This window comes from Nicotiana tomentosiformis, chromosome 7, assembly GCF_000390325.3.
Source record: "Nicotiana tomentosiformis chromosome 7, ASM39032v3, whole genome shotgun sequence".
Taxonomy (NCBI): domain Eukaryota; kingdom Viridiplantae; phylum Streptophyta; class Magnoliopsida; order Solanales; family Solanaceae; genus Nicotiana; species Nicotiana tomentosiformis.
In genome coordinates this window covers 88,596,348-88,608,036 of record NC_090818.1, presented here as the reverse complement: position 1 = coordinate 88,608,036, position 11,689 = coordinate 88,596,348, and the positions used below count along the sequence as shown (strand labels likewise).

General features: G+C 35.4%; 2 protein-coding genes across 2 annotated transcripts; both read left to right on the top strand.

The window, feature by feature from the left end:
• Positions 1 to 233: 233 nt before the first annotated feature.
• LOC117280047 (uncharacterized) lies at positions 234 to 5,618 on the top strand. The gene is made up of 6 exons (XM_070181700.1): positions 234 to 267; positions 3,140 to 3,292; positions 3,386 to 4,729; positions 4,799 to 5,040; positions 5,122 to 5,331; positions 5,526 to 5,618. The coding sequence occupies exons 2-3, from the start codon at positions 3,165 to 3,167 to the stop codon at positions 3,696 to 3,698; spliced, it is 441 nt and encodes a 146-aa protein (XP_070037801.1). The 5' UTR covers positions 234 to 267; positions 3,140 to 3,164; the 3' UTR covers positions 3,699 to 4,729; positions 4,799 to 5,040; positions 5,122 to 5,331; positions 5,526 to 5,618.
• LOC138896529 (uncharacterized) lies at positions 5,502 to 7,238 on the top strand. The gene is made up of 3 exons (XM_070181701.1): positions 5,502 to 5,618; positions 5,699 to 5,797; positions 6,957 to 7,238. The coding sequence occupies exons 1-3, from the start codon at positions 5,589 to 5,591 to the stop codon at positions 7,167 to 7,169; spliced, it is 342 nt and encodes a 113-aa protein (XP_070037802.1). The 5' UTR covers positions 5,502 to 5,588; the 3' UTR covers positions 7,170 to 7,238.
• The last annotated feature ends 4,451 nt before the right edge of the window (positions 7,239 to 11,689 follow it).

Here is an 11,689-nt window from a genome sequence, read left to right as displayed (position 1 = left end):
TGACTTCTCTTTTCTATTTGCTAGAGTTCATGCATGTTTGAGAGTGTACTGATTTTCCTCAATTTCTTTATTTCTTCTTTCTATTAGTGTTTAGTCTATTTTTTTGTTCTTTTTCTGTTCAATTGGTCTGATTGTAGTCAAATACATGCGCTTATTTTTGATATTTTTAGTTGTTGTTCAGTCTAATACTAACCTTAATTATTAAATTTGCGCTTGATAGGTAGCTGAAGCTATTGGGATCGACGTCGACAGTGAACAATTTGATAGGTATGCATTATTCTTGTACTGTATTACAATTATCTAGGCTTCTCTTCAGTTGTCAATTCATTTTGATTAAACAATTCGGAAGTATTGTAATTCTAGTGAAGAAACAAGTATCTTTTAACTGTGATGTTATAATGTTTTACTAGAGGGCCATCGCACCATGCATGATGTCATAACTGAGAAATGTCTATTTATCCTTTCTGTTATATTCTTCAGATATAGACAATGTAATTCAAGACATTATTTGAGAAATTACAGTTAGGTACTCATTTGCGATTGATCATTGGTAGCAGAAGATATTCCTGATGTAGTTAACTTTTTCCTGTCACTAGACACTCTAAATTGATTAAAGATTTAACTTTTGGTTTTTTCTTTATCAATTAAAAGATTAGTTAATGGTTGTTGTAGATTTGATAATTAATTGTGTTGTTTCTTTACTTTGTTGTGCAAGGAATAAATTGATCAGCTTTTATGAGTAACACTATCACAGAACAAGCTTGAACAGCATGTAAAGCATACAAAAGCATCTAGAATGGCCTAAAACAATACATTCTTAAAATAGCTGTGTATTATCTTAACCAAACTCCACTGTTACAGAACATAACTCCACGTGTATTTTTTGTTTTTCCATGAACAAGTTGTTCCCTTCTATTTACGGATTCTTCAAAACCTATGAACTAACTTTTTTTGTTTTGATATTATGATATTTTTTTAATATTTCTTTCTAGCTATGACAATTGATAAATCTTAGATTAGCAAATCACGAAACACACCTGAATATGCATGTGGGCTAAAACGATTTTTGGATTTTTCTTTTGAACATGATTCTATCGATGGACGCGTAATTAAGTGTCCGTGTCCAAATTATGGTTTTAATAAGTGCCAAAGAAGAAATATAGTTGAAGAGCACCTGACTTGTAAGCCTTTTCCCAAAAATTATAAAGTTTGGTATTTACATGGTGAAGAATTAAATGCAACTATGGCACAAACGTTTCAGAGCACACATGTCATAGAAGAAACTCTACATCTCCAAGATCCAATGGTAACTATGATTAACGATGCATTTGGGTTCATAGGAAACAATGTAAATGAGCCTGGTGTGTCTTGTGAGCCTATGAATAGAGAAGAAACATTTAATGAAGAGTATATTGATGGGGATAATTAAGAATATACAAAGTTCTATGAACTGATCGAAGATGGCAACCAACCATTATACGAAGGGTGCGCGAAGTATTCCAAATTATCCTTTCTAGTCAAATTATATCATATCAAGTGTTTGTGCCGAATGACTGACAAAGCGATGAGTTTGATATTAGAATTGTTAAAATATGCCTTTGAAGATTCCAAGATTCTTGTTTCTTTTTATGAGGCCAAGAAAACCATCAACAAACTTGGCCTCAATTATACCAAGATACATGCTTGCCTAAATGATTTTATGTTATATTTTTGTGAAGATGAAGGCTTACAAGAATGCAAAAAATGCAAGACATCTAGGTGAAAGGACAATAAGAAGAAGCAGCCCGCAAAGATTTTGCGCTACTTTCCACTAAAGCCAAGGTTACAAAGATTATTCATGTGCTCTAAAACTGCTGAGTCTATGAGATGGCATTCTTCAGCGGGTAACCAAGATGGATTGATGAGGCATCCAAGGGATTCTCAGGCTTGGAAAGCATTTGACTTGCTTCATCCTGAATTTGCTGCAGATCCTCGAAATGTACGACTTGGCCTAGCTAGTGACAGTTTCAATCCTTTTGGAGCAATGGCAACAAACTATAGTATTTAGCATGTGGTTCTTATTCCATACAATCGTCCTCCTTGGGAGTGTATGAAACAAACTTCATTCATTATTTCAATGATCATTCCAGGAAAATAAATGCATGGCAATGACATAGACGTATACTTATAACCTCTTATCCAAGAGTTGAGAGAATTGTGGTACGATGGAGTGCAGACATTAGACTCTTCAAAGAATGAAATATTTAAAATGCGAGCAGCCTTGATGTGGACAATTAGTGATTTTCCTCGGCTTGGTACCTTATCTGGATGGAATACATACACTCAATTTTCTTGTCTTACGTGTAACTTTGATACAGACTCTTGCAGGTTGAAACATAGTAGAAAATGGTGTTTAATGGGTCATCATCGTTTTCTTGAAAGCGGCCATCAGTTTAGATTGTAGCGTGTCCGTTTTAATAGAAAAATCGAGCAACGGGAGTCACCAATAGAATTATCAGGGTCAGACATCTTGAAAAAAATGGAGGGAATCAATGATAATTTTGGGAAAGTACCAGAGTCAGATGCTAAAGGTAAAAGAACTCGAGGAAAAACTATTATTGAAGATAGACTGAAATAGTGAAGAAAGAGAAGCATATTTTTTATCTTCCTTATTGAGAATCTAACTTGTTGTGTCATAATCTAGACCTTATACACATTTAGAAGAATGTGTGTGAGAATGTGATATATACTTTGCTCAATGATACTAAAAAGTCAAAAGACAATCTTAAAGCTCGGAATGATCTTAGAGAAATGGGTATAAGGAAAGAACTTTGGGCAGACGAGAATGGAAGCTATCATCCAACCTTGTTCACTCTTTTAAATTCAAAGAACAGTGGATTTAAGAAAGACATAGTTTTGCGTACTTTAAATAATGTCAAAATGCCTGATGGATACGCTAGCAACATTTCAAGATGTGTCGACTTGAAACAACAAAAGCTCAAGTCAACGAAGAGTCATGATTTTCACATTCTCATGCAGCACTTGTTACCAATTGCCATATGTAATATTTTACCTGACAAGGTGACTGTAGTATTAATAAGTTGAGTTCGTTCTTCCATCAACTCTGTGCCAAAAGCTTAAGCCCCTTAGACCTTGGCAGGCTCCAGTCTCGATATTTTCTCACCATGAATCACCTGGAAATGTTATTCCCTCCTACATTCTTTACAATCATGGTTCATTTAACTTATCATCAAGCTGGTGAAGCAAAACTTGGGGGACCTCAACAGTGTCAGTGGATGTATTCTATCGAGAGGTAAACAATATTTCTTATTACTTAATTGGAGGTTGTTCATTAAGAATAGATGTTAATTTGTATCCATCAACGAATTTTTGATCTTTTGTTTAGGTATTTGGGACACTTCAAATCCTATGTGCGAAACATATCACAACCAGAAGGTTCTATAGCTGAAGGATATCTAGATGAAGAGGCTCTTACTTTTTCTTCCCAGTTTATTGAAGGGATTGAGACAAGATGTAATAGGCCACGTCGTCTTGACGATTTTCCGGAGGATAGAGGCTCGGTGAATTCATCTAGTATTTTCCCACCAGTTGCTAAAGGACTAGGAGCTGTAACATTTGAGTTGTCACCTATGGCAAAATGTCAAGCACATCGATATGTATTACTAAATTGTCCACAAGTCATGCCATTCATTAAGTGAGTATTTAAGGCATATCTAAATAAAACATACATTAAATACATGAAAACTTATGTTAATTCTTATATTTATATCAACATCTCATGTTGGGAATTTAAAGGTTATGTACGGAGGCGGTGGAAGGGCCGAAAGCCTTCAAATACGGAGATAGAGAAGCTAGTTAATAAAGACTTCATTGATTGGTTTCCTTGACAGGTTGGTTACAAATGTATTAGAATTTTATAACTTTAAATTTGTGACCAACACATTTTACATTCTTGTTTCAGATTGTTAATCCACTTCAAATACTGTGTCTGATGTACTAAAGTTTTTAGCAGATGGTCCAACACCATATACTAGAAGGTTTACATTATTTAATATCAATAGGTTCAAATTTCGGACAACAACTCGAGAGCATAGGTTGAAAATGCAAAACAATGGGATTTTTTTGACTTCGTCCACATCTTGTATTGCTAGTGGTACTGATGGATACCTGAGGCAAGTAGATTTGCCATATTATGGCAAATTAGAAAACATCATTGAGTTTAACTACTATCGATTTAGGATTACACTATTCAAGTGTAAATGGGCTGACACAACTAGGGATAAAGGGTTTAGAAAGGATGCATGGGGATTTCCTTCTGTTAATATTTCGGGTGAAAAATCAATCAAATCAATCAAAGGGAGCTCTTCACTTGCTCCAGAGCAGTCATCACATGCGCAGTCTTAGGTTCAAGCTTCATCTTCATCTTCTGATCGACTCTCTTTACGTCATACACAGCCCATCGTTCAATCTTCATCAACTAATAGAGTCTCATCACAGAATGTCATTCCATCTTCATCAACTAATAGAGTCTCGTCACAGAATGTCATTCCATCTTTATCAACTAATAGAATCTCATCACAGAATATCATTCCATCTTCATCATCTGATGGAGTCTCGTCACATAATATTATTGCATCTTTATTATCTGATGCAGTCTCTTCACAACCAACTAGACGTAAACGAGTTACAGATGACTCAGAGCCTCGTGATTGGGTTGTCAATGTTATAGGTACATATAAATTAAAAATGATTTTGTTTCCTCGATTAATATTTTTATATGGTCTTTATTTTGTTGCAGATGAACATCAAGTGATCAAATCTATTAGGTTTAAGGTTTAGGACGTCCATAAATTGGAGAATGGATTGTGTATAATTGTAGAATGTGATGAGTTTGCTCAACCTATTGAAAAATCAGCCGGCCTTCTTGCAGGATTTTTGGGGAAGCTTGCTACAAATCCTCGATACTTTCCTATTGGCTTCGAGAGTTGGGCATCCATTCCTAAACCTTTTATGGACCATGCTTTTAATGATTTCGTAATGGTAATGCCTTTTAATTCTTTTGCTTAGTTTATATGTTATAGTTATGTCATCAATAAACTAACATATATTATTTTTTTGAAGTCTCGATTTTTCTTTACGAGTGATCAGCAAAAGGTAAAAGGTTGGATTAACAATTCTCTTTAAAAAAGTGGAAGGATTTCAGGCTTAAACTATGGCATGAGGCTGAGGATCCATTATTGAGTAAAGAAAATATCATCAAGAATACTCCAGAAGGAATTTCCATGGACCAATGGGCAGTATGTTAACTATCGTTCAAAAGAGAAAACAAAGGTTCTTCTTCTTCTTCTTCTTCTTCTTCTTGTCTCTACTGCTGTTGCTTCTGTTTTGTTTTCCTTTTTTGTTTCGCTGCTTCTTCTCTGCCACTGTTGTGGCTTCTTTTTTTCCCTTTTTTTGTTTTGCTTAATGCAATTGGGCCCCTTGTTGCTTTTTATATGTAACAAAAATTCTCCTATTTTGACTCGTAGGCGCTTTGCTGGAGAAAACAACGGATTCGACAACAACAAATACTTCCCCATACTAGTGGTGCTATGAGTTTGGCTAGAAGAAGGGCTTTGATGGTAGTTTAATACGACGTACTTACCGTTGCTTTAATGTGACAAGAGTTATTTAGTTTAATTTTACTTTTTAAAACATTCAGAAGAAACACGGAAAAGAAGTTGATCGAGGCAAAGTGTGGACTGAGACTCATGAGAGGAAAGATGGGAGTTATGTGAATGATCAAGCTAGGGAGATTGGGGTAAGTTTTGACATGATTACTGTTATTTCATTTGATAGATTTAAACAGTTTTATTATGCTAATCTTGTTCCATATCCATTTTCATACTTAATGAAAACATCTGAAAACGTGTGGTGATACAGTGAGGAGTTTAACTTTAAATTATTAGTACATGCTGATAGGTGGCAGAATGATAAATTGAAAGTAATCTGAATCCTCAAACCAGCAGCCGCGAGACAATCCTTGGATCAAACACTGCTGCTGCATTCTACTAATTGCCTAAACTTTAGTCTAAACGACAAAAACTACTACTCAGTCCCAAACAAATTAGAGTCAGCTATATAGCTTCTCATTGTCCATGTCGCTCCTTTTAAGTTCGTCCCAATCCATTATTATAAAAACTTAGTTTCTCTAGTACATTTTGTCACCTACATCAATGCCATGATAAGAACAGTTTCTTCTACCTTAATCTTGATTAGCCATTGCATAATCTATTTCCTACTTTTCTTTTCCTATATTACTCCATAGCAGCCAATATTTTCTGGAACATGCTACAATAAATGACAAAAGAGTTATATATGTGCAGTGGATTAGTTCTCTTTTTTTTTCCTTTCCCATAGGACGTTTTCAGATGGTTTCATTTGTGTCATTGTTAACTACTTCTGCAGTAATGAATTTGCATATATATACTTTCAGTTAAAGCTATACATGGACATAAGTAGGGTAGTCTATTGAGTGTTTCTTGAATGTGTCTCTAAGAGATCTCTCTTGCTCTTGAATTGCCTGCAATACTTGCATCAAAGATGAAGAAAAATTGCCTAACAAAAGCAGAAATGTTAACCCTAATTGATTCCTGAATAGTATAAACAGAACAATAAGTGCAGCAACTTCTTGATAACAAGTGATACCACTGAAGCCATTTTGATCCTTTTCTTTCCCTCGTGTAACTGTATTGCATTAAAAAGGAGACATCCATGATGTGCTAGTTCAGGACCAGCTAGTATTACTAAGCCAGAGATAAATGTACTATCTGAAGGAATTAATTTATGTACATTATCTATCTAATTAAACTCGTTATATCACGGTCAGTTACCATGGCCAGTGACAGTATATAGCCAATGATTCGGTAGTACATTCTGTTGTAGTAGGCTTTTGTAATTATATTTTGTCTCTCGTGTAGGAAAGAATTGAAAAAATTCGAAGACAAAGACCAGAAACTCTGGCAAAAATTTCACCGAATGACGCGCTTGGTGTAGTCTTCAGTCCCGAGCACCCTGGTCGTGTTCGAGGCTTAGGCATGGGTGCAGTTTCAACTGTAGTATTCAAGCAAACATCAATACGAGGTAATTGTTCTTATATGGGCGCAGCTAGCGCTAGTGCTCCACCTCCATAATGGTTGCAAGAGATGGAAAATATGAGATCATAATTAAATGCGCTAATAAGCTTATTTCAAATGAAAATAGGAAATTGTTGGTTCCCCAAGTACACATAAGTATACGTGGTCGTCAAATAATAAAGTGACTCGAAAGTCGGATGCTGAACCCACAGAGACTTAGATTAATCGTTAACTAAGCAAACTAAAATCAATTTACTGTCCAAGATAATAAATAATGTTACTTTTTTACTAAACTACTTTTGCAGAAATTAAACAAGCAATTAGCTAAATTAATTAGGAGCAAACGATTTTGGTTGGATTTTAATCAGAGGAGATAATAAATAATGTTATTTTTTTACTAAACTACTTTTGCAGAAATTAAACAAGCAATTAGCTAAATTAATTATGAGCAAATAATTTTGGTTGGATTTATATGAATAGCATGTTCCCACAATATTATTCGCATATCCACAATATATCAATCCTATATTCCTATGGTATTGAGTCTATCATAAACGAATATAATACGGTATTCAACTAAGCAAGACTGTTAGGTATATTCGTATCCTAATCGCGAAATATTTTCCCGAGCCATGGGTTCAGAAGTATGCTCTCGCTAATTCTACTCTAATCTAAATATTGCTTTCCCAAGCAAAGTATAGATAGTAAATAGAACTCAATTGCTGGCCAAACAATTAAATAATTATGCACAGAATTAGAGAAACAACCAACAACGATAACTCGAATTAACGGTGATGTAATTAATAAACTTCAATATTCATGAAAATCACAACCCTAAAACGCGAAGTTTAGCTCCACAAAGACATGGTAGCAAAACAACAATTCATCCAAAGAAACGTAAAGATTACCAAGTTTGATGGAAGAAAAATGGAATCTGATGAATTTCGGCCTCTACGGCGGCTCCGTGCTCTCCCTTTATCCAAAGTATGTTTGATCCCCCTCAAAAATAGGTTTAGAACCCCTTTTATACATGTTGGGGACGTGTAGTGTTGAAATCCCAAGTCTCAGCCGAATTAGGACAAAATCTGCCCTTTGGTGTCTCGCTTGGCGCTTGGCGCCAACCTGGACAGCAAACTTTTTCCACTTCTATCAATGGCGTTTTGGTTGGTGCCTGGCACCAACTTGGGCACCAAACCTATACTTCCTCCAAATTCTTCCATTTTGACGTCAATGTGCATTAAAAACTTTCCAAATCACTTTCAATTGAATCTTACACATATAAATAATATTATTAAGTTCGAGTAATAAATATTCACACAAAAATTAATAAGATCGAGGTATAATGCAAGTCAAATTACATGCAAAAATATGGATTTTTAGCCAAACAGCACCACCCCACACCTAAGCTTTTGCTCGTCCTCGAGCAACCAACAATTCACACTATTCTTGAGCACTTTATATTTACACATTTGAAGTACACTACACCAATAACCACGGTTGATAGAAACAGTTAAACTGTAGCATATGCAATCACTTACACTTCCCTTTAACTTTTGCCATTCTTCAAAAATATTCACAATAAAGACAACAAGCTTATAACAATCCTAGCCTCTAAAACCGACTTAGTGTCACATTGAACACATGGCTTGAATACCCAACATCCTAGAGAAGTCTAATAACGTTACTTATCCCTCGTGAAATCATGTGCCCTCACAACAAGAACAAAAGAGTAAGTTGAATCCACATATTCAAATCAAATGCTCAAATATATTTTAAGGACTCATATATATCAAAAAAAAGTGCTCACTCTCACAAAAAAAGTCACATGCATGCAATTGGTACCATAGGATTGTCCTTAATGTAAATCTCTACTAATGTAGGCTCACTCGATCTAAAATCAATTAGAACTTTTTCATGGTTGTAATGTGAGCTAAGGGACGGGAAGGATATATTTAGGAATAGTGGCTAACCCCACTAAGCACTTTAACACATCTCGTAATCAACTGTAAGTGCAAAATATTCAATCCCAACTTCAATTTCACAACTAAAATCATCCCTAACAACGTTCCCTCTTTCTTTAGGCACTACTTTACTTATACTCACTAGCAAGAACAAGATACCAATTTATTCATCTAAATTTTTCCTTTTCTTTATAATTTTCGCTAGTGGTGTATTCTTTTACAAAATAAGTGCACCTTTCTTCCTTTCATTGGTTCCACTAGAAAGCCACCGAAATTTCCTCCTTAATTCTTTTAGCGCTCATTTCACAATTAAAGTGCTTTAAGGGGTAAAAGGATCAAAATAATGTAAAGTAAGAACAAAAAGGGTATAAGCTTGTAATGTGGGTGCCAAATAAAAGTGTATAGGCTCAAAATAGTTAACTAAGGATAGATTTTATTTGTGATAAGCATTTAAGCTCGAAAAGATCAAAGAAAGCCTAAAATCATTTTTCAAACCGAGCATCACCTAAACTTTCGCTTCAACTAACATACCGGGCAAGTTCTAGACACAAGTACAATGACATGGACTCCATAAAAATCTCACTTCACACATGGCACATGACTCACTAAGGACGGTCTCATTCCGACTCTCAAACTAATGCAAGTATTCACGGAGCCACAAGATATTAAGCATTAAGCACAAAATTAACATAAGTCAAGAAAATGAGACATAGGCATCATAAAATATGCTATCCAAATTATAATGGCATCATGATCAATTTCAAAATATAGTGAAGATACTACACATGCCGATGCCTAAATATGCTACTATCAAACAAGTCAAGAGCGCCCAGGACTCTCATATTTCTTCCTTCATTTTTTCCTAAATCCTACGCTAAAAAAAAACTACTACCCGGTTCAAACTACATCCCATGGAAAAGAACCGAGGTACAAAGAAAAACCACGGGGGATTATTACTAACTAAAAAACATATTTTTATATTTTTTATTTTTACTTTAATCCCTCAAGAAAACTGTCTAGGAGATCCATCGTCGGAAAAAGTCTAACCTTTTTTACTTTTTTCCGATTTTTCTTTATTTAAAAAAATTAAACTACTAAAATATCACACAACTACGAAAATAAAAAATAAGAAGCTAAAATCAAAATAAGAAGTTAATATTTTTACTAACATACTACTACTAATTATCTAGAGGAATTCTCTCACCCCACACTTAAAAGAGTGCAGTGTCCCCAATGCACAAATAAAGCAAAACAATAACGAGGGTGGACAAGAAACTCCCTGAAATGCCAAAGGCCGAAGCAATCACGGCTCACGAGGTACTCAGACTTCTCCCAGGTACGGTCCTTTGTGTGGGTACCCCACACTTAGTTCTCACCATCTAGCTCGCTTTTGCACTCTTCCAATGGCTTTGCTTCCTATGCTTGTAATCCTACAAAATAGAAACAAATAATACAAAGAAAAAATATTACAAAAATAAAAATAAAAGAAATCAGTAAAGCTGGGTTGCCTCCTAACAAGCGCCTAATTTAACGTCGCGACACGACTTGAGTCACTTTTTGCCTCCACCTCGAACTTATGAATTAAGCCCCCAATTCGGCTTCAAGCTTTTTGCTATGTTCTCGGGGTGGTGGGACAAATATAATTGGGCCAAGTAACCAATTTTGCATTCTATATTTCTTAGCCTTCAGATGAGGTATGTAATTTTGTCTCTCTGGCATGAAAAATTCAAGAATGTAAGCACCTTGTTCCTCGTCCGTTGGCTCCTCCAAAGGCTCGAATGACTCAATTCCCATATCATCATCCAAACACAATGTTGAGAAATGGATGGAATGAGGACCAATGCGTTCCAACTCTAGTATTGCGTCATTATTTACATCCTCATATATACGCACACTAGAGTCTTCAAATATAATATTATCTACTTTATCACATGACTCTAGAACACTCTTCTCAATATTGGCATCCTCAAGAAAAATATGGTATAATGCTTGACTCTCCACTTTTAGCTCCTCAATTTGGCGTATAAGCTCCTTTTCAGCTTCACACAACTCAGAACTATTTTGTTGGGCGTTAGACGCATCAAACTTTGCATTCAATTGAGCTCCCAAGTCATGAATAGGAATGCCAAATTTTTCGATCTCTTGTCCCAGTTCAGCTCTTCCTTCTATTAAGTATTTCATCCCATCCATAATTTTATCATGTTGAGCCTTATATATTTCTAATCGTTCAGCTTGTTCCATTAGCCAAGTTTGGCTCAAAATCTCCACTTCTTCAAAATTTTCCTTTTGATGGAACTCGCTCTCTTCGGCAAAGTCTTCTGCATTGGCCTTCATTCTGGTGATTGTTGCACTCATTCTGTTCATAGATCGTCTGAGTTCATCATGTTACTCTGCTACTTGCTTCAATATATCCGTAATATAGGCATCACGTTCGATATCAAGTAGTTCTTGGAGTTCTACTTCTTGCACCATAGATGGGCTCTCAAATTCTTCTTCGACTTCACAAAACTCGTGACCAATATCCTCTACAATTGATTGTCGGACCGTACATGGCTCAGACATTTCACTCACTTTAGCCTCCATTATCTTGATTGTTGCCTTGAAATTTTCAAAGTC

Excerpts from the sequence above, each read along its gene's own strand:
- LOC117280047 (XM_070181700.1), top strand. The coding sequence starts at position 3,165 with ATGAATCACCTGGAAATGTTATTCCCTCCTACATTCTTTACAATCATG. Across the intron at positions 3,293-3,385 it reads TGGATGTATTCTATCGAGAG|GTATTTGGGACACTTCAAAT; the intron begins GTAAACAATATT and ends TCTTTTGTTTAG.
- LOC138896529 (XM_070181701.1), top strand. The coding sequence starts at position 5,589 with ATGAGTTTGGCTAGAAGAAGGGCTTTGATG. Across the intron at positions 5,619-5,698 it reads CTAGAAGAAGGGCTTTGATG|AAGAAACACGGAAAAGAAGT; the intron begins GTAGTTTAATAC and ends TAAAACATTCAG. Across the intron at positions 5,798-6,956 it reads ATCAAGCTAGGGAGATTGGG|GAAAGAATTGAAAAAATTCG; the intron begins GTAAGTTTTGAC and ends TCTCTCGTGTAG.